Source organism: Nomascus leucogenys, chromosome 11, assembly GCF_006542625.1.
Source record: "Nomascus leucogenys isolate Asia chromosome 11, Asia_NLE_v1, whole genome shotgun sequence".
Taxonomy (NCBI): Eukaryota; Metazoa; Chordata; class Mammalia; order Primates; family Hylobatidae; genus Nomascus; species Nomascus leucogenys.
The window spans coordinates 62,301,906-62,326,908 of NC_044391.1; the positions used below are offsets into that span (position 1 = coordinate 62,301,906).

Below are 25,003 nucleotides of genomic sequence, written 5' to 3' on the forward strand. Positions count from 1 at the left end.
TCTGGGGGAACTCCTGGGCATAGGACATGCAGATCTTTATAATATATTTACTAAGAAGTTAGTGCTTGAGCAATTCTGACTCATACTAATTATGTGGAGGTGCTCCCAGAGCACCACATTCTCACAAACACGGGGTGGGCATGATTGGACTAACAATTTCCCTGACTTTTAATTTTCTCCAGTTGGTTTAAAATCTTCCTTCCGGTGATATCGAATGATGCTGAGTATCCTTTTGAAATGGGGCAAGTTCCCTTGTCCTTCTGGCAGAGAGTGCGATGGCTGTGTGGCTCGCTTCTTCAGTGCCCTGCTGCTCAAACCCCTAGGGTGGCATACAGACCGGCAGGCTGCGGGGCTTCGACCCCACAGCAGTGTCTAGGGGTAGATATTTACAGCTCCTGAAGCCCCAGTGGGCATGTGTTACAGGGTGCTCTGTTTTAATTTTGCCATCTATAGGCTGCTTGTGTTAACTAGCTCAATTAGACCCTCTACTTTGTTGCAAGGCTTTCCGTATCCCGGGTTCTTGCCTTGGTGTACCTGAAGAATCGGATCACACCTGGGCTTGGAGAATGAGTGCAAGGTTTTATTGAGTGGAAGTAGCTCTCAGCAGATGAGGGAGCCAGAAGGGAGATGATTTTCCCTCGGAGTAGGGCCACTCAGCTGCCTGGGCTCTCCTCCAACCGCCCCAGCCAAACTCCATGTCATTCCGCCAGTGGATGGCCTGCCGGAGTTCCAGTGCCTGTCGGTGCTTACAATGTCCTCTCCACGTCCAGCTGTTTGTGTGTTCCTCCTCCGATGTGTTTCTGTCAACATGCAGGTGCTTGTTATCTTCTTCCGCCAATCTGCACCTCTTGAGGTCCAGCCTCTTGTGTGTCTGCCTTCTAGGGTCTTGGGTTTTTATAGGCCCAAGATGGGGCCATGGCAGGTCAGGGTGGTCTTGGGAAATGCAACATTCGGGCAGGAAAAGAAAAATGTCTGTTCTCACCTAGGTCCGTGGGGGTGGAGCCTAGCTAGGGACCACCTTCCCTCCCCAGCACTTCCCTTCCCCACTTCCTTATCATTTAAGGGGACCATGCTGTTTTCTACGCAGCACTTCCGCATCACTTCAATATGTTTATTGGCCTGTTCTGTTTTCTTCTTTCTTATAATGCTAATTTCTATAAGGACTGTTTTTTGTTTATTTACTTTTTAGCTCTTTATATATTTTAACATCAATCCTTCATGTGCTGCAAATACAAACACTATTTCCCAGTGTGTGACTTGCTTTTTGCTTTTTTATGCGATTTATGATAAACAAAAGTTCCTAATTTTAATGCAGTAAAATATATTAATTTTTTATGGTTCATGATTCTTCTATCTAGTCTAAAAAATCCTTCTTTCGCAAAGAAAAAGTAGTTTCTATTTGTATTCTAAATTTTTAAAAACAATTTAGCCTTTTACTTTAATTTTTAACCCACAGAGATTATTTTTTATTGTGGTTAGAATTTGGAGCCAAATTTATTTTTCTGATATGTACAACATATTCTCTCAGTACTACTAATTGAAAGTCCGTTTTTTACCTGATATATAGTTAGAACTCCATCATAAATCAAGTTTCTGTACATGTGTGAGTCCGTTTCTGGTCTCTCCAATCTGTCCCATTAGTCATTTTGTCAAACTCTGTGTCATACTACACTGTCTTAAATTGTTTTATATCTTTATAAGAAGTCTTGGTAGCTGGCTGACTAATCCTGTTACTTTATTCTGACAAATGTCTTCACTATTCTTTGTCGTTTGGTAGTTCATATACATTTTTGAATTAACTTTGCATGTCTACAACAATGTTATAGATTTTGAATCTATACATCCATTTAGGAAGAACTGACTCTTTTTGCCATTGATTCTTCCAAATCGTGAACATGAGCTCTTCTTTTCTCTCGGTCCTCGTTAATATTTGTCAACAGATTTTATAATTTTCTCCATAAGATTATACATATTTTTATTAGCTTAATTCCCAAGTAGTGCATATTTTTCTGCAATATTACATAGTAGGTAAGAGTACAGACTTTGGAAATCCCAGCTCTTCCATTTTTGGATTGTATGACCTTGGAAAAATCACTTAACCTCTTTGTGCCTCAGGGTTCTTATATATAAAAAGGGAATATTTATATACCAAACCCTTAGAATTGTTGTGAGGACTAAATGTATTCTAAATTGCTTGTAACACTGCCTAGTAACAAATTAAATGTAATGTGTTTGCTATTATTATGTTGAGGAGAACATTTTTCATGAAAGATTAATTCATGCTTGAAAAAAATATATATTTTTTGCATTTATTGGGGTAATGGTCTATAACTATACGTTAGATCAACCTGTTAATCATATTGTTCAAATCATCTACACGCTAAAGTGTATTGCCTGATTGATCTATCAATTACCATTATGTTAATAGATTTGTCAAAGTCTACTTCTAATTCTGTCGTTTTTGTTTTCTACAATTCGAGACCATGAGTTGAGGTGCATCCAAGCTCAGAAATGTTTAGTTCTTCCTGGTCAGCTTAACTTTTTTTTTTTGAGACAGTCTCACTCTGTCCCCCAGGCTGGAGTGCAGTGGTGCAATCTTGGCTCACTGCAACCTCCCCCTACCGGGTTCAAGTGATTCTCCCGCCTCAGCCTCCTGAGTAGCTGGGATTACAGGCGCGTGCCACCACACCTCGCTAATTTTTGTATTTTTAGTAGAAACGGGGTTTCACCATGTTGGTCAAGCTGGTCTTGAACTCCTGACTCATGATCCGCTTGTCTCAGCCTCCCAAAGTGCTGGGATTACAGGCATGAGCCACGGAGCCCAGCCTCAGTTTAACTTTTAAAAAAAAATTTAGTAACCCTCATTATTTACTGTGATGCTGTTTGTCCGAAAGTATTTTTTATTTGGAAATATAGCTATACCAGCTTTCTCTAAGTATTCTGTGACATATCTTTTACCAATCTTTTACTTTCAACTTTTCTGAATTATGTTTTAGATGTTTTTCTTCTAACTTCCTGAAGCTTCTAATTACAGGTGTTTCCTATACATTTTTTGTATAGCTGGATTATTATTGCTTTGCAAGTGGTGGTTATTCTTGTTCACACTTCCATTTTGTCATTTTCTATCTTTTGTTCTATTTACACTTATAATTATTTACTTACAATTACTTATAAATTTGTATTTAATTATATCACATCATACTATGCCTCTCTTGTTGTGCCTTTTCTGTTTCTTCTTCTCTTTTTAAAAATCTTTTATGTGAATTGATTATTTTTCTCATCCAATTTTTTTCCTTTCTGTTGAATTAGAAGTAATATATACTATTTCTATTCTTTTAGTTCTTATCTTAAAAATTTGAGTTTAACCATTTCAAAATTAGTTCATTCTTTTACTTTCCTTAAACAATAAAAGGACTCAGGAACACTTAAATTGTATCCACCCTCTGGCTGATTCATATGTTACCTTCATGAGCATTTAAATTCCTTCTGGCATTATTTTAACTTTTTAAGCCATTGTACTCATTGTAAGTTGCTATATGCATTCCAGATTTGGTTAGATTTTCTTTGCTTTTCGTTCCTTTTTAAACCACAGACCTTCCATCTGAGTTTACCTTCTGAATTTGCACATCTCTTTTTAACTTTTTTTTTTATTTTAAGTTCCAGGATACATGTGCAGGATGTGCAGGTCTGTTACATAGGTAAACGTGTGTCATGGTGGTTTGCTGCACTTATCGACCCAATACCTAGCTATTAAGCCCAGGATGGATTAGCTACTTTTCCTGATGCTTTCCCTTCCCCCTTCCCCTCACTCCTCAGAGGCTCTAGTGTGTGTTGTACCCCTCCCTGTGTCCGTGTGTTTTCACTGTTCAGCTCCCACTTATAAGTGAGAGCATGCATTGCTTGGTTTTCTGTTCCTGCATTAGTTTGCTGAAGCCAATGGCTTCCAACTCCATCCATGTACATCTTTTAAAGTTTCCTTTAGTAACAGTCTGCTATTGGCAAAATACTTAGGTTTTTTGTTTGTCTGAAAATACCTTTACTTTACCCTTGTTCCAAAAATATCTTTTCCCTAGATATAGAACTCTACATTTGCAGATGTTCTGTCTCAGCACAATAAAGATATCTTTCCACCATGTATTTACTGATCCATAATATAAATACAATACATAGTGAAGAAGGTTATTTCTGCATCTGTGGATTAGCACTTTTCATCAGTTCCATAATATTCTGTCTTTATCTCCATATTTCATAACTACTATCTCCTAGTTTTTATTTCTTTGTGTCTTTGTGTGCATTCTAGATAATTCTCTCTAATCTATCTTCTAGTTCACTAATTTCCAGTTGAGCAATTTCCCTCCTTAGGTATGTCCAATCTATGGTTAAATGCATCCATTAAATTTTCATTTCAATTATTACAGTTCTCATGTTTATAAGTTCTTCTTTCTTCACGTTGGCAATCCCTTCTCATATTTCTTCTATTATGTTAAATCTCTGTATATTTCTAATGGCTTTGCAATTATGCAACTACTTTTTTCTGTTGCTGGATCTCACTCATGATGCATTGTTTCTTTGTGTGTTTTCTGAAATTTGACTGTAAGCTCATTTTAACTTTATCTCGGGGACCCTTTGAGACCTGGGTTTCTGCAGTTAGAAAGTGTGTTTGTTTCTGCCAGACTTCTGAGGATATTACCCTCTTAGGAGTCTTTTAAGCTTAATTATCAGCTTGAACTATTTTAGACACAGTTCACAGTTAGTGTGAATTTGAACTGCAAACTTCTATGAGGTTTGCATAAAGGGCCAGTTTATTATTGGTACATTCTCAAGTAAGACTTTTTTCCTTTTCACTCATGCCCAAATGTATAATAGGTAACTGTTACTGTTTGAATGTGTCCCCCAGAAAGCATGTGTTGGAAACTTAATCTCCCATACAGCAGTATTGGGAGGTGGACCTAATGAGAGGCTATTGGACCATGAGCGCTGTGTTCTCACAAATCCATTAATACTCTTACCGTGGGAGTGGGTTTGTTATTACAGCAGTGGGTTCATTATAAAATGGTGAGTTTGGTCCCTTTTTCTCTGTCTCTCTTTTGCCCTCTCTTTGCCCTTCCACCATGGGATGACGCAGCAAGAGGTTCTTCACCAGATGCTGGCCCCTCCATCCTAGACTACCCAGCCTCCAGAACCATGAGGCAAATAAACTTCTTTTAAGTTGTATTACAAATTACCCAGTCTTGATATTCTGTCCTAGCTGTGTAAATGGACTAAGGCAACATTTTTTTTTACAATCCTTTGGGAGGGGTCTGGTGTGTTTCTTGTTCACTAAGAGTATAGCCGTCGGGTTCCCAGCTTCATTCTCGTGGTCGTCTATTAGACTCTACATCTTGCGCTTTGTTTCCTGTCCTTCATGCCCTGTGAAACTGTCAACATTGAGGCTTAGGTTCACTTAAATCAGTAAATACGCTCAAGGTTAAAATCTACTTCCTTAATTGCTAAAACAGGAAAGCAACCAAGATGTCTTTCAGTAGGTGAATAGATAAATGCACTAGGTTTACCTCTAGACAATGGAATATCATTCAGTGCTGAAAGAAATAAGCTGTCAAGCCATGAAAAAACATGGAGCAAACATAAATACACATTACTAAGTGAAAGAAGCCAGTCTAAAAAGACTACATACTGTATGATTCCAACTACATGGAAAGGCAAGACTACAGAGAAAATAAAAAGATCAGTGGTTTTCAGAGGTTATTGTGGTAGAAGGGATGAAAAAGTGGAGCACAGAGGGTTTTTAGGGCAGTGAAACTATTCCACATGATACTATAATGGTAGATACATGCCATTAAACATTTGTCCAAACCCACAGAATGTGCAATACCAAGAGTGAACCCTAATGTCAGCTATGGACTTTGAGAGATAATGATGTGTTAATGTAGTTTTATCAACTATTACAAATACACTAATCTGGTGGGGGACGTTGATAATAGAAAAGGCTATGTATGTGTGAAAGAAGGATGGAAAATCTCTATACTTTCTGCTAAATTTTTCTGTGAACTTAAAACTGCCTGGAAAAAAATAACATCTACTGAAAAGTAAAAAACAAAACAAACAAACAAAAAAAACCTTCTTGATTTTTCTTCTGCTTCAAATTTTTACCTTCACTCATTTGTTTTGTCCTCTTAGTATTTACTGGTATTTTGTCATCTTGTTAGTAAGTTTAACAAAAAGAAGCATCATTAGCTGTTTTTAGCAGGCATATTTTTCATAGTACCTAGCAATACCTACTGGCAAATATGAAACTTCTATGTTTTTGAGTCATACTCCTTGAATCTTTGTTTCCTGAGTATCATATTATTTTCCACAAAAAGACTCTTAAGCCCTCTTTCATATGGGTTCTAGCGGGCCCTTATACTAGTCTTCTAGGCGAGTCCTGATGTAACTGAATACTGGTCTGAGCATAGTATAGGGCCTTAAGCTGGGATTGTCCCTGTCTTCCATTAAAACACTATAAACTCAAGTGTGATATGTGTTGAGATAGAGATGCAGAGATCTCTGTGTACTCAGAGGGTGGAAGAGCACTTCTGGGTGATAAAAGAAGGCTGTGGTAAACACGTGGTTTGAAATGTGTGCATTTATGTGGCAAATGGGCAGTGAGCACTTCTTACTTGCAAAGTTCTGTAATCAACAATGAGATACAAAGCTGAATACATTTGCTCTACCCTTTGGAAGTTCATAGTTCACTAAATCTTGAATCATAGGTAGAATTTTAATTAGGATAGTGAACGAAGTGGCATACATTTTTTTGTGAGGAGGAAGAGGAATCTCTACAACAGAGTGGGTGGGAGGTTCCTACTTCAGTTTGGCTAGGTCATCAGATGCATGAGTGGAATAGTAGGAGATCTGGGGGAAATGTTGTTTGAGATCAGATTACAGAGGGCCTATAGTGTCAATCGGAGGAGTTTGGACTTCAGTAGTGCTGTAAGGATGTAATGATGTGTTTAAGGACTTATATTAAGGAGATTCATCAGGCAGTGATGTACCAGACGAATTCAAGGAGACAGAACAGTTAGGAAAGAGATCACATCGTCCTGAACTGTAGCAGCAACAGAGGGAGCAGAAAGTAAGGGGGAAAAGATAACCCTGAAGAGAAGACCTAAACCTGGATGACGGGCAAAATGATAAGGTCATTAACCAGCTCAGGCAGAAGATCAGATCTGTGAAGAGTCACTAAGACCAACCCACTCATGTGGAGATCTGGTTCTGGTGCCAGCAGAAAGAACTTCAGGCACTAAACTTGACAGCTGAAAAGCTTGGCTGTGCTCCACTGAATCAATCAAATTCCACTTTTTTCTTGATTCTTAATTAATATTTTCCAGTAAACAAGTTGATCAGGTAGGAGAGAAAGAAAAGAGATGAGCAGATTTTATGATGTATCCATTATTTATTTTATTAAGGATAAATATTTGTATTTTAAAATAATGCTTATTTTTCTAATCTTAAGTAACTATATGGTCACAGCAAAAATGTTTGGAAATACAAAGGTATATTAAAAAGAAAGTAACCATCTTCATAATAACAGCAACTAGAGCTAACTGCTATTTCCATCTAGAAATTTTTCTTTGAATACAAGACTTTGAAGAATGAGGTTATGTTACACAAATTTGTGATCATGTCACTTTTTATAAAAGTTCTTCAGAGTCATAAAGTTCATTGTTTAGATATTTCCTTACTTATTTAAGAAATGTCATATTGTGGACATGGAGGATATTCATGATACTTTGCTATTATAAATTATGCACTAGTGAACAGATGCTGATATACTCAGGTTCATTTCGATGATCCATGTTTTTGCATGTAGCTACTAAACCAGAACGAAGAATAGATAATGCAATGACTGAAATTAATTTCAAATGGGCAAATGATCAGATTAATCCGTTAACAACAAATGGAGAAACATGTCTACTCTTTAAAGGCCCAAGGAAAAAGCAATTGATATAATTGTTGGGCAAAAAAAAAATTAAACATTTTTAATAAATAAATGTTAAATAAATTAAACATTAAAACTAAGTTGATGAGTAATTTAATCATATATTCAAATGTTATAAAATACTACTCAAATTTCTTTAAAATGACACAAATTGTCATCATCATTATACAAACATACAATTATACAGCTATGCACCAGTCACTGGAAGAATTATACTATCTAGAATAAATCATCGATACATATGTGCAACAGTATATACATTCTTATGAAAATTTAACAGTGCACAAAAGTCTATACCATCATTTATTTTGCATTTTGTGAAATAGATAATAACACAAAGTCAGTGTTAAACATTACAGTCCACTGTTAGTTATAAATCCAGGAGGTACAGGCAACTAGTTATAATCAAACTTAGAAGGTATGTGCACATGCAATTATGCCAATAAGTGACATATGTGCATATATATATTATGTGTAAATATATATATTTTGTGGGAGCTTCTCTAATTCTCCTCCTCCAGAATGGACATATCTCCTCAAAATGACTTTTTCTCTTCTAAGAGTATATATATTTAAAATGCATATCTTCCTGCTTGTTTAAAAAATTCAAATATCCTGAGTTTTTTGGAAAAAAAAGGTTTAAAATGTGAATAAAACACTGAAGTGTAACATCAATAGTTTATGATCTTTTGTTTTTTTTTAGTAAATCTATTTTACAGTTTAATTTATTTGGTTAGATCAGAAATGTCTGAACATATTTAATTATATTAAAATATTACCTTACCTAACAAGAAAAAGAACAGAGAAAAGCAATTTGGGAATAATTATTATTACATTCATAGGATCTTGACAGCTTTAAGTCTTGTACCTTTTCCTGTTATGATGACCACAGGAAAAACTCCCTCTCCCCAGTATAAAATAGCTTAGAAACACTGCAAGAATAGCCCACTGCCTCATTAGAAAAGCCTCTATTTCCTGCTTCAGTAACCAGCTGATAGAAATGAAGTTCATCCTATCAACAGGGTTATTTATTTTCTATTCTTCTTCTTTGTTAATCTTCCTTTTATGTTTTCTTAATAACACATGCTGGAAAAGTTCCTGAATGCTTTTCAAATAAAGAGAAGTTCTGAGGAGGATTGACGAATCTCTGTTGTGTCAACATAGACACGGGCATCCCCCAGTCTGGAATTCAATGTATAATATCTGAAATAGATAAATGTAGACCCTCCTTTTCTCATTCATCAGATCAGGAGATATTCAGGTCTACTAATTTGTTTTAATGCATGTTACTAGAATTTTATTGCCTGTACAGTAAAGATGTAATGCATTTCATGTATCATAATATTAAAAAATAACTAGGAAAGCTGGCTCTAAAAAGAAGGAATAGAAAAGGAAAAATCTAGAATTTGTGCTATTAAATGAGTTTTTTACATGTTTTGGAATTATGACCAGTGACAAAATGTAGAACCTACCAAATTGGAAATCATACATCAATTCAGGATCAGCCCATTACTTATGATTAATCATTATGTACTTACAACTACATTTTTTGTTATTATACACTGTGGTACTAATTTGAAGATGAGAAACTCCAAGCATTTTTTAATAATTAATCTTGTAGATCAAATTTCTCACTGACCATCAGACCCTAGGAGAAAATACTGTATTTTACGGGTGTTATAGTAGGGCATGGAAGAGATTTAATTCATTATTATGTCATATTCTCAACGAATGTCTGAGCATTGGGTACAAAATTATAATAATATAAAAAGATTTATTTCTTTGATCTACCTTTAGGAACATATTCATTCTATGTAATGTTTTCTATGTAAGACCTTTGTCATTTCTATGTAACACAAACAATCTGATCCACCTATGAAGAAAACAGTAGGTTTGCACTATTATTTTGCAAATAATTGTCATTGTTCGTCAGCATATAAGTCCATCATAAAGCATGATAAATGGAATATCATTTGATAAATTTAAATTAACATCTCTATGCAAGTTCAAAAATTAGTTTTTGTTAACATGCCCAAGATTCTTTTCTTTCATTAACTTCTAGCTCAATTTTACAGTAAATCTAGCCTCTCTATTAACTCTGTCTGCTTTGGAGCAGTCTTTCAGCCTTAGCAAACCTAAATAGACTCTTCTACTTGCCTTCTTCTTGGACTGCAGCCCTACAACTCTTTTTCTTTTCTTTCTTTTTTTTTTTTTTTTTTTGAGATGGAGTCTCACCCTGTCACCCAGCCTGGAGTGCAGTGGTGTGATCTTGGCTCACTGCAAGCTCCGCCTCCTGGGTTCATGCCATTCTCCTGCCTCAGCCTCTGGAGTAGCTGGGACTACAGGCACCCACCACCACGCCCAGCTAATTTTTTCTTTTTGTATTTTTAGTAGCAACAGGGTTTCACCATGCTAGCCAGGATGGTCTCGATCTCCTGACCTCGTGATCCACCCACCTCAGCCTCCCAACGTGCTGGGATTACAGGTGTGAGCCACCGTTCCCAGCCAGCCCTACAACTCTTAATTCTGCCTCCTTTGTCCTTACCCATCTATCCTACCTCTCAAGGGCTAGGCAGTGTCTCAACTCTTGTGCCAAATATTTAACAGGGTTTCCAATATTCCAAAATGTTGGCTGCCAATGACATTGATTCCCACTAGATAAAGCAATGATAACACTTACCACCATAGTATGTCACCCAAAGTTGATATTTATTTCTTCTTCTAGTCCAATTTTTTTTTTTTTTTTTTTTTTTTGAGACGGAGTCTTGCTCTGCCGCCCAGGCTGGAGTGGAGTGCAGTGGCTCAATCTCGGCTCACTGAAAGCTCCACCTCCTGGGTTCACTCCATTCTCCAGCCTCAGCCTCCCAAGTAGCTGGGACTACAGGTGCCCACCACCACGCCCGGCTAATTTTTTGTATTTTTAGTAGAGATGGGGTTTCACCATGTTAGCCAGGATGGTCTCAACCTCCTGACCTCATGATCCGCCTGCCTCGGCCTCCCAAAGTGCTGGGATTACAGGCGTGAGCCACCACACCCGGCCCTTCTAGTCCTATTTTTAAAAATTCCCCTGAAGGCACTCATGTGGATCATTTTGTGAATGTTTAGACTTTGCTTTTATCCCTGACAATCCTCTTTCTGGCACCCAAAGTAGCTATCTATTGTCTGTATCTGCTCTTATATTTAGGCAAAAGGTATTTTGCCTTTCTGAAGTGACTACCTCTTCAAAGTGACTTTTTAAACTATAGAACGGTATCCCAAATGGTAGATGGTAGCTCTTTAGCTGACTTCCTTTGCTGAAAACATAGCCAACTCAAGAGCATGATAGCAGATGTAACCAAGAAGTGCAGTCATCGGATCAGAGACAACCACAGCACAAAGGGTCACCCTGTCCTTATGGATTGCTTCCTTTGCAGAGTGCACATAGTTAATGTCAAAAGAAGGTTGTTAACACTCCCTTTTGAAAAGCTATTTTCAGTAATTCAAAGGAAAGACAGCTTACAAATGCTGAGAGTGGAGATGCAATAAAGACCGCAGGGCCGGGTGAAAGCAGCACTATAGACGTTACAATAGGGATTTGAGCCTCTCCGAGAATGGACAGTACTTTTCTATAAAAGTGAAGTCTGCTCTTTCTTCTTTTTAAATTTGCTATAGACACTAAGGGTTGAAAGAATAGTAAAGATCTTTTCAACTCAAGCCTTGCTTTCCTAAGAATTCTGTGCTCTCCATCCTCATTCAGTTGACATCACAACAAAAGAAGCTCTCCACCTTGTTCCTGCCTCCACACATTTCATCTGGATAATACACTTCATTCAGCATCTCTCTCTCCCATTCAGTGATTCTGCCACCCACAACACACACCTTTCCATGAACCCCCAGACCTCAGTCCCAGGTCAGAATGACTTGATTGAGGAATAGTGTCAGCATGGTAACAATAAAAAAGAGCAATTGAATGAAAGTCAGGAGGCCTGGTTTCTACTCTTAGCTCTGCCACTAAATTGTCAGATGAATGCGGGTAAGTCATTTCAATTTAGAAAAGATAGAAGGCAAGTTAGATTATGTCTAAAATTCCCTCCCAAATAATCCTAGGAAGTAAATTATAATTATGTTTTTTTTCTAAAAAATCTAATCAATACTAAAGATAAAATAGAAAAAATTTGTGCTTCTGCTTGGGTTAAATACCAGAAAATCAAGTTCTTGCTTTCTCTCAATAGCCCTAATTTTATAATTGCTTATGTTTTATACAAGATGGAAGCCACAGATTATGCATATTGGCCTCCCTCTCCCTTTTCTGCCCAGGACTTTGGTTATCAGACCTGTTAGAAATCAGTCCTAATCCACCTCTGTAGTGTTGTCTCTTAATACATCCCTAAACCCTCTTCATGGTAGCCAACACTGAACTTCTCACCCTCCATGTAAACAGTAGCTTCTCTCTGGAGCATCCCCTCTTGTGGCTCATCTTGCCTCTTGATTCATCCCATCTATCTTTTACCACATATCCCATTGCACTATAGTGAATTCTTTATGTGCTTAAGCCTCCGTCTATAGACAATGACCTCTTAAATGACCATTGGACTATAAGAATGCATATCATGAAAAAGCAGTCTTCAGAGTTAAAAAGTGTGTGTGTGTGTGTGTGAGAGAGAGAGAGAGAGAGAGAGAGATCTGTGTTCAATTTCTGATTCTGATGAGAAGTTGCTGAGTGACCTTAAATAAGTTACTTAATGCTGGCTCTGAATTTCCTCATTTAAAACATAAAATTTGTAGATAATATCTACCAAAAGCAATTGGGACTACAGTCAAAGAAACAGAAGACCTAAAACAAATGCTTAAGGGAAAAAGGAGTTTTATTGGCTCTCCTTGCTAAAAATTCCAAAGGTTTATTGTTTTAGATATAACTTGTTGCAAGGCCTCAAATAGTGGCACTAAATTTCAATCTTTCTCCATCTTTGGCTTTTATTTGCTTTTTTGAATCCATCCTCAGGGTCTATATATTGTGGCATGATAAAGCTCTGAGCTACTCCTGATCTACATTTTTGTGGTTCAAATACAATAGAAAAGACAAGTGTTCTTTTCCTAATAGTTTTAACAAAAGTTATGAACCTGATTTTGATGGGCTCGAACTAAATCCTCATTTTTGAAATGGTCACTATACCTAGTGAACTAAATAAAATGCACTCATTAGCTAATCCCTAGATCACAAGCCCAGCCCTGGAGCTGGAATCGGCCCTGAACAAACACATGGACTAGAAAGAAAAAGGTGTAATTCTTCAAAATAAATTTAGGGTCATATTTCCAAAAAAAAGTGAATAAATGCTAGATGGACCAGAAATAACTACTGTGCACTGTATTGTCCTATCAGATTCTTAATAATTAAATGAGACATTATTCACAAATCATTTAGAGCTATGTTTGGCACATAAGAAGTTTCCAAGTGTAATCCATAGCGTGTAGCAGGTGCCAAGAAAATGTCCAGTGAGTAAAGTGAATAAGTAAAAACTGAACATGCTAGAGGAATTCTTAGAATGAGTAACTTCATAGATAATTTTGTTTTAATTTTACAGTGCATTTTTTGATTACTTTTCTTGTTGGCAGAGATAAGAGACTAGGTCACATCTATTGTTTGTACAGCTTTCGGAACATATTCTACTTAATCTAATACAATTATGCTGCTGTACAAATACAGCGAAAGCAATTATACCCTACACCCACCTTCGCTTTAGCAGTTAACTAATTCAACAAACGCATGTGGGGCTTCTCATAAGCTCTCAGTCCTCTGCTGGTACTAGAAATGCAAAGAAAAAGAAGGCAAGGTGCCATCCTCAAAGAAACAAATTTCTTTTTGTTTCATATCTAACGCTGTGGGATATAATAACAGAGCTAACAGATAAGGACCTTCTTAGAGAATAATAAACAGGTAAGTTTAAAACTAAACATCTTAATGAAATACAAATTTTCCAATTAAAAAAAAGAAAGAAAAATAAATGCTCATAATTGCCAAGAAGCTACTAAGCATCAGTGAAATTTTGACAGAGGACTTCAGGACCCCTATTTCAGAAAGAGTGATGGGCAAGGGTACCATCTGGCAATTAAGCTGGGAGCTGAAAAATGAGAAAGAGCAATATACTATGAAATCAGAGGAAGGTGCTGTTTAGAATTCAGACCAGGTCCCTTAGCTAGAATGTGAATCCCAGCTCCACTTTTGACTTGCTGTGTGACTTGGGGCCCAAGTTCTCTCTTTGGCTTCTTTTCTTCATGTATGAAATGGAAATAATGATAACTGTGTTTAAGAATCGATAGGACAATGACACTGCTTGCATTCAAGCCCTTAGCTTCTCTTGCATGAACTGGTAACATTCACTTAATCCCTCCAGCTCACCCACTATGCTAGTGCTGAAGTCATCTTTCTAAACTGCAAATATGATAGTTTTATTTCTTTTATAATAGCCCCCTTTACTTTTTGCAAAGATCCCAAATTATTTAATAGGGTGTGGTCATCCTTCCATGATCTGGCCCTTTCTTACCTCTGCAGTTTTAGTGTTCACCATGACCCCTCACCCAGCCCAATCTTAAACTCTTAGCTTCGTACGCATTAACTATGTAAAGTTTCTCTGACATGAAATGCTGTTTCCTACCTCTGTGCCTTTGCATGGTCAATGTTTCTCTGTTTGGAAATTTGGTCTCCTTGGTAAACACCAAGACTAATTTTATGATCTCTTCAAAGTTTGCTGGATTCTTCCAGTAGCCCCCAACCTAGAGCTGACTGCCACGTCCACAAGATTTCCCTCTGCCCCAGCCCATATTGATGATATTAATGTGTGTGTGTGTGTGTGTGTGTGTGTGTGTGTGTGTGTGTGTGTGAGACAATGAGAGCGATCTAATGAGGATACTGAAATAAGTAATACAGGATAAGAAGGAATAATTCCATGAGATAAATTCTTCAAAAATAATAAAGGAATGGTTTACAGAGCATGAATGGAGGCACTCATCTTTGGTAGGACTGGGGATTTTTCTTTCAAGCTGTATAGAAAGGCAGCCCAGAGAGTCTTTCTACTTACAAATGCATGTGGATTGACAAGCGGAGGGAAGACACAGAGGTTTCCATTCCATGGTTTCTTTTTCCTCCATGAAGTCTAGAACAAGATGACCAGCCAAGCATGAAGAGAGAGAAGGGCACGGTAGCAGAACTGCAGACAGAAGAGGTATGAGATACCAGACTGGGAGAGCAGAAAGTTGAGGTCATAATAATCCACTAGGATCCAGTGAACTACGAGATAAGGTCATCAACTAAGAGTGGGCGGTTTTTGTTGGAAATTTGAAAAAAGAGGAGGAATTATGGCACTAGTTCCTTTAGCATGTGAAACGGCAACTTGGCAAGGAAAGTAGAGTGTAATTGTCAGGCAGCATGGATTGCCCATTTGCAAATTGTGGTAATGAACGTACAGGGAAAGCAGTCGCTAGGTCATCATGGTGTGCATCCCCTCTGGGACCATGTCGCCGCTCAGCTGGGGAAGCAGGGAGGTGAATACTTGGTCTTAACCACAGTTGACCTTCTTCTGGATGATACAGTGGGCAAAGAGAACAGGGGAGTTGAGGATTTCGGAACTCTGCCAATGCTTTTTATCTAGCGTCGTGTTGCCATTTTTGTCCCAAGAAAGGCAGGATTACATTTTTTTTAACAGATCGAGTTGGTGTAGTGTATTCTTGGTTATCAAAATACTCGTATAGCTTTGGGATTTTGAATTGGTAAATATTCATGATGTGTGAAAAATCATGATACGTACTGTACGATCTCAGTCCCATAAAATTGGATGTTGTGCCTACACATGCACAGGGCCTAGAAGAACATGTCAAACTATAAACTGCTTGTGATTGTGAATGACTTTGTTCTTTGCTTCTTGTGTTTTTCAGTTTCCTATAATGCACATATTAGCTTTTTAAAAATAAAGATTATTTTAAAAGCCAAAAAAAAAAAAAAAGATACTACGTCTAACTGTGAATTTCAAGCTGCACCAGGAGACAGGAGTGAGCCTGAGGGAATTATTGACAGTGAGAAGGGGAAGGGTCAACAGGTTCAAGCTCTAGCGAGAGAACAAAAGTGCTGGAGTGGGAATGCAAAAGCATTTGAGCTGACCAGGAAGTGAAATGCTTAACATTGCTATTTTTAAAATAAGGCAACTATGAAAATGACATTTTATGAATGGTCTCTTCTACACATTGCTTATAGCATGTTAAACTATTTTGATGGAGATCTCCCAAAAACTGACATACGAGTCAGGAAATCAAATCACAAATGGCCGTGGATAGTTAGCAATACCTTTAGGAAGCTAATAAATGATCATTTTAATATCTGCTAAAAACTCAACATTCAACTATGAAAAACCTTGGATTCTGGATTCTTCCAAAGGTAAACCACATGACACTAACAAATAACAAAGTAATTGCAATTTCCTCAAAAGATACAACAAGCAAAATAGAGAAGGGAGAAAAAAAAACCTTCCTGATGTACACAGAAGTGTCTTCCTGGTTTCCTTCTATACCTTTGTTCTTTGTTTCAGACAGATTGCTTTTGGGTGGGTGGAAGCCCATTCTAGGAAAGATTTCCATGCAGTCTGCCTGGTTCCCTAGTTGTCACGGCAGAAGTAATGACACAAAATTTATGGATCATGGCCAGGCACGGTGGCTCATGCCTCTAATCCCAGCACTTTGGGAGGCCAAGGCTGGCAGATCACTTGAGGTCAGGAGTTCAAGACCAACCTGGCCAACATGGTGAAACCCCATCTCTACTAACAATACACAAATTAGCCAGGCGTGGTGGCAGGCACCTGTAATCCTAGCTACTAAGGAGGCTGAGACAGGAGACTCGCTTGAACCTGGGAGTGGAGGTTGCAGTCAGCCGAGATCATACCACTGCATTCCAGCCTGGGCGACAGAGTGAGACTCTGTCTCAAAAAAAGAATTAAAAAATAAAATAAAAACAAAATGTATGAATCACTTCTCACTTACTTCAATTTTATGTTTCTCTTTTCTATTCCTGGTGCAGATTTCCTGACATCGACTGTTGTTTGCCAGCATCATGAATTCATTTCCTCCCCCATTAACAGTAGAGGCAAAAATAATGTTTCTTTCTTTGTTAAGGTATAAAATCTACTCCAAATAGGTCATTGATGACTTTTTAAGTGGATTCACAGCCCACAGTGAGAAGCAGTCAAACTGGGCCTAGAGAAATGTGACTGCTTTCTTTCCCAAAGAATCCAGAATGTCTCTGATTCTAAGAATGGGAAATTGGAAGTTAAAAGCTGCCCATATTTCAGAAGACCATTGAAAAAGAAGTAGTCAAATAAAGAGGCGGGGTTAGGATGTTAGAGAAATGACATGACCATAAGCTTTAGATTTTACCCTTATGTCTCTACAGAAATGTGATTTAATTATTAGTTGCAGCAACTTGTTATGAATAATTTGGAGTTGGAGGGTGCAAACCTGAAATGTTTTGTCAGAGGGATTTGATATTCCAGGAGTTTTGTGATTTATTTTTCACTAAGTATTATCCCCAGATTCCATTATGCAGGAGATAATGATACTGAAGCAATATTTTTATAATAGACTATCTAGCTTTCTCTTAGCTGTGGGGATTAAAGTTTTCATATTTCTCATTTGATTCATTTTTTGAAACAAGTGTTTTATTGGAACAAGGAAGCATGATATTTCACTAGTTACTAATCAACATTAAAAAATGTAAGATGATATATGATTAACACTGAGATTGAGTAAAAATGCATGTATTGTCTAATAAATGAAAACCAGGAAATTAAATAAAGATACGGACATGAAAGACACTGCATTCCCCTGTTGTCAACTGATATAAATGGCTAGCCTGTCTAGCCCTAGCTCTTCTTCAAACTTGAATAGTGCTGACTGCATTTGAATCTTCTTACGAAGAGGAAAATCTTTATGGCATGCATGGGCCTAAGTGTTCTTTAAAGTTTGAGAACAATGCTGCTTAAAAAGACAATGCTTTTTGGACATTTGGGTTGGTTCCAAGTCTTTGCTATTGCACATTGTGCACATGTACCCTAAAACCTAAAGTATAATAATAATTTTTAAAAAAGACAATGCTTTTTAAGCAGTGTCAACCCTTGTTTCTTTCCCCAGTAAGAGAGAGTTCTATCTAGAAAGCATTTTTTTTCTTTTTAAGTTTCTCATCTCTCCCTAGACTCAGTCATGAAAACATATAAAAATTTCACACCACTGGAGCACAACCAATTTATGTAAAAATCCTATTTGTGTCATTCTATGATTAGAAAGATGTTTCACAGCAAGCTTTAATAACAAACTCTAATCTTCTACTCCGCCTTCAACCTATATATAATCAATTTCTCACAATATTAAATGCTGAAGTTTGATTTTTTTTAAAGAGACTTTAGATGCGTCCCCAGAATAGCACGTCTTGAAGTACATTTAAGTCAAAATAAATGTAGTTTCACCAGGTGTGTGAAGTGATTCTTTCACTCTAGTGACAAATGACTTATGGATGGTTAGTGCTGCCATCCATGCAGGCTTGGCTTTGATTTGTATACACTCATGAATTGTCTCCATGGAGAAAATGTACAGAGGTAGCATTTCACTTTTATGTGTTTCATCAAATAGCTTCCAAGTGACAGAGGGAAAGGTATGAAAGTTGTTAGGGAAAACATTCTCTATTACCAGGAGGTTGTTTCTTCAGAAGTCAGAGGCTTGTGTGTCCTGTGAAGGGAATACTTAATTAAACCTGTGCTGCAGAATTCCTTTCAGATAATCAGAGTCTTTATAAAGCCACCTTTGCCTCCTACAAACAAAATTGTCTACAGGTAGCTGCTTATAAGTTATTTTGACATAGAATTAAGGGAACTTTGATCCTAAAATGTATGTTTCTGTGTTTCAATATAAACTATGTAGTATCTGAGACATTCTCAACCAAAAAATACAACTTCACACTTGGGACTTGTGTGAGGTGGTTTGCGGGATCCAAAAAAATCTCACTTGGGTCTCTTATGGTGCCTGAAGGCTTTCTGCCATGGGTTTAGTCTCTTGCATTAAGGCTTTATATTTTCAGCCTTTATTAATATGCACTAAACCCTATGGGGTCACATGTTAAGTAATTGTTAATGATGATTCCTTTGAGAGATATTTATGTATCAATTATTTTTGTGTCTCAAGAGTTATCTGTGAGAGAATGGAAAATCACACTGAATGCCAGGTTTTGTTAGGGGACAAGCAAAGTGGCACATCTATAATATTCATACCTCAGGGACTCCAAGCAGCTGAAAGGAAATAGGAGGGTGTTGAGTGTCTTACAAAGGGGAATATTGGAAACAGAGACCACGGAGATAACTCTGAGACCTGTTTCACAGTCCTGGTTTGGTCCAAGGCAAGGAAAACATTGAAAAGTTACTTTGACCTGGGGACCTTAGTCTCCTTTCCTCTGAGATTCTTGGGTAAGTGCTTTGATTTGTGGTGTTGAAGAATTATAGGCAGATTGTGCCCTTTTTGTTTTAATACATTCACTCAATTTTATTGCCAAACAGTTGTTCTAAGCAAACACCAAAGTCAAGGTACACCATTGAGAATGTGGAGAAAACATTCAAAAAAGAATGGTCCCCCCTGAAAACGTCTTCTCACAATACTGAGAGTTGCTTCCATGCTTTGTTAGGGCATTGAAAGTCGGTGGATTTCAGCTTTGGCTGCAGTTCCTCATTTGTGGTGATTTAAAGGTCCCAATATCAGCTCGTTATGGAGTGTGTAGGTTTCCTTATTGGCCTCTTAGGAGTCACTAAGAGATACTCCTCGACTGTATACCTTGTTGCTGTAATTGAAGCTGTTTTGTTGCTATAATTCCTTCCTAATGTTGCAGTTTTAGTCAAGTATTCTTTCCCTCTGGAGGCATTAATTATTACCAGTTTTGAAAAGGCCTTTGCTTGGTGTGTACATTTTTGCTTCTGGTGCTAAATCATTTCACTGTTTCCTAATCTACATCTAGGAAAAAGGATGTTTCACCTTTTCTCTTTACTGTTCAGTGTACACTATAACCTCTTTAAGCACTATAATATAGAGTATCTTTGTCCACCAGTCAGAAAGTCAGCATTCTTCTTAGTTTCATGCATTTCACTAATTTGCAGTAACTGTCTCAGAATAGAGGATTTAAATTTAGTTTTATTTGCTATTATCTGTGAAATTATTGGTCACTGGAGTTTATGAGAGCAAATCCCCTTGCTAAGGATTTACCCATGGTGTACAGCACATCATTTTTAAACAGGTTATTATCCACTGACAAGGACTTCATTCAAATACAAAATTGAAAAGTAAGATATATACTCAAATGTAACAGAGTGCTCTGGGAAGTATTCTCTTGTTTGAAGTTAAGTAAGTTTTCCTTCATTTTGTACTGGTAACTATTTCAGATTTTAGACAATTAAATGAATACTTTTTGTCTTTGTACATTTGGGCTGCTATAACAAAATACTATGAACAGGGTGGCTTCTGAACAACAGAAACAAATTTATCACAGTTCTAGAGGTTAGGAAGTTGAAGATCAAGTCACCAGCAGTTTTAGTGTCTGGTGAGGGCCTGTTCCTCATAGAGGGCAACTTCTCACTATGTCTGTCCTTACATGGTGGAAGAGGCAAGATAGCTCTCTGGGGCCTCTTTATAAGGGCACTAACGCTTTTCATGAGGGCTCAGAAACCCTTACGACCTACCAAAGTTGATTACCTTTGGTAATCACCTACCAAAGGCCCCACCTCCTTGGTAGATAAAATACGTTGAAACCCTAACACAAATTGTAGGGAACACAAACATTTAGCCCTTAGCACTCTATTCTTATCAACTTTCATAATCTTTACACACACACACACACACACACACCTCTATTTCCAATCAAAGAGGAAAGACTACCTACTTATGGTTTTACAAAAATCTGTGTGCACCTGGGAAGATTTTTGAAATAAAATTAGTCACCCTTCAGCTAGTTGTCACTGAGTGCCCACACTGAAATATCCTGTTCTAGGCACTGGAGAAAGAGCATTAAGCAAGACAGACAAATTCAGAGTTCCCACAGAGCCTGAGTGCTAGAAATTGATCCAGACTTCACTTCTAATTTAAATAGACATTGTTCTTCTTCATCCAATTATTTACTAATGGGTCTTATATTCTACATCCAATAGGAATAAATTCTCCATAATTAGTGTGCTAATTTGTGTTTTAATCCTTGGAAACATATAATTTATCCTGAAGTCATCTGCTTCTGAAAGTAGTACAAGTCCATTTCATTATATAAAACTGAAATACACTGAAATTTTTATTATTTTACTGAACATAAATCAGGAAATAAATTCAATATACATTACCCGAGGACTGACATTTCAAGCCCTTAGCCATGTGTTTCAGTAAATGTATTTTCTTGTTCATTTACTGCTTCATTTTGAATCATTGCCTCTGCCCCAAATGGCTTTTGATATCTCTCCCTTCAGCCTGGATGAACCCATTTCTTTCCAAGAATGAGAGTTTCTACAAAATAATAGAAAACCTTGGCCTGACCTATACAAAACACTTGCTTATTATCATATTGTATAGAAATTCAGAGCAGAATTGATGGAAACAGCTTGGTATAGTCTTATTTTTATTATTTGAACTTATTTTGTTTTCTTACAATACAAATAAAAACATGTAATAGGAACTCCTCGTGTTTTTATGAACATTTTGCCACAAACTTTGACATTCTCAAATATTTTATTGATTCCAGTGTATTCATGTATACATGTATTTGATTTATACATTACTGTGTAATTTTTAAGGAGTTTTACATTGACAGCTTGATGCAAACAACTGTGTATCTCCAACCTTACAATAAAAATATAAAACAATGGCTTAACTACATAGAAATCCATGCTGAAAAGTCGTTTGGATAATATTGGTTAAAAAAAAAGTTAATTTCCAATGTTGGGTAATAATTATTAATACTTGCCAGAGTGACCCAAAGAATATCAGTGAGTTCTCCATTCTGCTGCAGATTTTCTCTCTGACATAAATGTCATCTGTGTGTGTTGTTCTCTCAGGAGGTCGAGTTGTGTCGTGTTAGCAGTCAAGAGAAGCTGGGCCTGACAGTCTGTTACCGAACAGATGATGAAGAAGACACCGGCATTTATGTCAGCGAGGTAAGAAACGCCATGGAGGGGAAATTCGAGGAGGGAGACTAGGAGGAACAGAGCTAAATAACTCACAGTGAGAAAACCCTTCCTTCAGAGGCTTGAATGTGAAGAATTGGAATTGGCCATGTTCCAAAACTTGTCACTTTCAATTAGGAAAGTAAATTATGCTGCCCAAGTAATGTAATTATTATCAGTTTGTTTAATGTGAATACTTTCACCCCAGAATCCCAGCAAGGAAAAGTGCAAAAGTGGTAACATTGTCCAAATTTGAATAAATTCCCATAAGAATGCAGCAAGTCCAGCAAAGTTTTTGATCCTCAAACATCTGTCCTTCCATTCTACTCTGTCTTTTATGAGTTCTATTAACAGTAGCACTAGCTAATTGTTTTAAATTACTACTCACAATAATCACATCTTTTACTCTGCTGATGGCATTGATACATTTGAATACCCAATGAGTGCATCTATTAGTTTGTTTTATTCAACCCCACAAGTGAGATTCTACACTTGATCTTAGCCAAAGGCCAAGAAGCAATGCACAAGTGAGAGTCTAACATGTGAGATACTGTTAGTGTTCATTCCTTTTAAAGACTGTGAAGCAAATTTTATTACAATAGATGATTTTTAAAAACTCACAAACAGCATTATTTTATGTGAAGTGGGAAGGAATGTTTTTAAAAATTAAGGCTGGACACAGTGGCTTATGCCTATAAACCCTGCACTTTGAGAAGCCGAGACAGGAAGATTGCTTGTGGCCAGGAGTTTGACCCTGTCTCTACAAAAAAAAAAAAAAATTAATTAGTCAGTCATGGTGGCATACGCCTGTAGTCCTAACTACTCAGGAGGCTTTGGCAATAGGATTGCTTGAGCACAGTAGTTCGATGTTACGGTGAGCTATGATTGTGCCACTGCACTCCAGTGCAGTGACACATGAGTGACAGAATGAGACCCTGTCTCTAAATATAAATAAATTACAATTAAATATGCTTATGATAAAAAATTACATACTTATATGTGCAAAAGTATGTGTGTATATGTTTATATATAAATGCAGAAGTTAGACAAACTAGATACTAATTGCTGCTCTAGGCTGTTCTGAGTTTTCTTGGCCATAATCATGAAGACATTACCTAATATACTGAGCTTCAGCTTTCTCAACTAGAAAATGAATACAACAGTGCTTATCTTATTGTTTTGATAGACCTGCTTAGAATGTGGAAGATATAATATAATTAATGCATTTAGTAAACAACACAACTCTATAAGTGTAAAATATTACTCTTTATCCCTCTGCCAAAAAATTTACTGACTGGCTTCTGCCATGGAAAAATCTCCAGGTAATATTCAACTTATGTACTTCTTTTAAATATGCAATTAGGATAATTCCTCTGGTTAGGGTGAGGAGGTATAAGGAAACACCTGTGGCATTATCTTTTGTAATACGTACAGAGGTAGGAAGGTAGAAGTTTAATATTAGTTTGATTACAGTTCTAAAGATGAGGCTTTAGATTATGAGTGGCTTTTAAATGGGATACAGTTTATGAATCACCCTTCACTTCCTTCTAGTAAGTCTCTATTTACTATTTAAATATGTCAGAATTGGAGCTGCACTTTTCAGGGAAGGGAAGGAAGCCACAGGATCTGAACATATGTACTTGGAAGGAATGTTTTCCTTTTACCTCTTACATGTAATTATAGTGTCACTTATTCTTGACTGATGATTTAAGGCTCAATTATTAGGTGGCACCCCTAATAAGAAAGTAATATCTAACATATGGATAGGATGGATCAACCTTATGCTACAATTGAAACAGTTTGCTTAAAAAAAAGCTTTGATGCAACAAGCCTAAATAAAGTTTGAAGCCATCACATGAAATCTGATAGATGAAATCACCCCCAGTGAACTGTAAGTCATCACTCAAGTTTAGCCCATTAAAATGCTGATAAGCTCCTAATACAGCCTTAAATATCTATACATTCTAAAATAGTTTATAGTTAATATACTTTACCCCACATGTAAAGTAGTACTGAGTAATTAAATACATTGATCAGATTTGTGTGTGTTTCTTGAGCAATATAGGTTGTAAATGTCTTTATATATAAATTAATGTGCCCATGAGACATAATTCTCTTTAATAAGTATGGACTTGGGCTGGGCGCGGAGGCTCAGGCCTGTAATCCCAGCACTTTGGGAGGCCGAGGCGGGCGGATCACAAGTTCAGGAGATTGAGACCATCCTGGCTACCACAGTGAAACCCCGTCTCTACTAAAAATACAAAAAAAAAAAAAAAAAAAAAAATAGCCAGGCGTGGTGGCGGGTGTCTGTAGTCACAGCTACTCGGAGAGGCTGAGGCAGGAGAATGGCGTGAACCCGGGAGGCGGAGCTTGCAGTGAGCCGAGATCGCGCCACTGCACTCCAGCCTGGGGGACAGAGCGGGACTCTGTCTCAGAAAAAAAAGAAAAAAAACGATGGACTTACACTATAGCTATCAGCTTTGCTAAGACAAAAAGTAAATTTCCTGGGTCCGGAGAGTCCTAGTATTACCATCATCTCATGTCAACTGGAGATCATGTGTGACAGTTGGGATACAGAAATGAGTGAATGAATGTGGAAAAAAAAAAGAATGAAGGGAAAAAGGAAAGAAGAAATAGAGGAAGAGGAAGGGTGGAAAACTGGTCTTCAGATTAAGTCCTCTAATTTTAGTCCTCACAATTTTATTCGTGTTCATTCTAAAATAGCTCATTTACATTTTTAGAATCAATGAGTTTTGATGGAGAGAAATATATGTACTATCATAAATCAACAGAGAATTTTGAAACAGCTTTTTCAAAATATATTTTA

General features: G+C 37.2%; 1 protein-coding gene across 1 annotated transcript in view; it reads left to right on the forward strand.

The window, feature by feature from the left end:
• Nucleotides 1–25,003, forward strand: part of PDZRN4 (PDZ domain containing ring finger 4) — a 138,540-nt gene that overhangs the window by 93,443 nt on the left and 20,094 nt on the right. Inside the window, exon 4 of the mRNA XM_003252298.2 lies at nucleotides 22,069–22,167. Coding sequence (XP_003252346.1) covers nucleotides 22,069–22,167 — 99 coding nt within the window. The remainder of the gene's footprint in view (nucleotides 1–22,068; nucleotides 22,168–25,003) is intronic.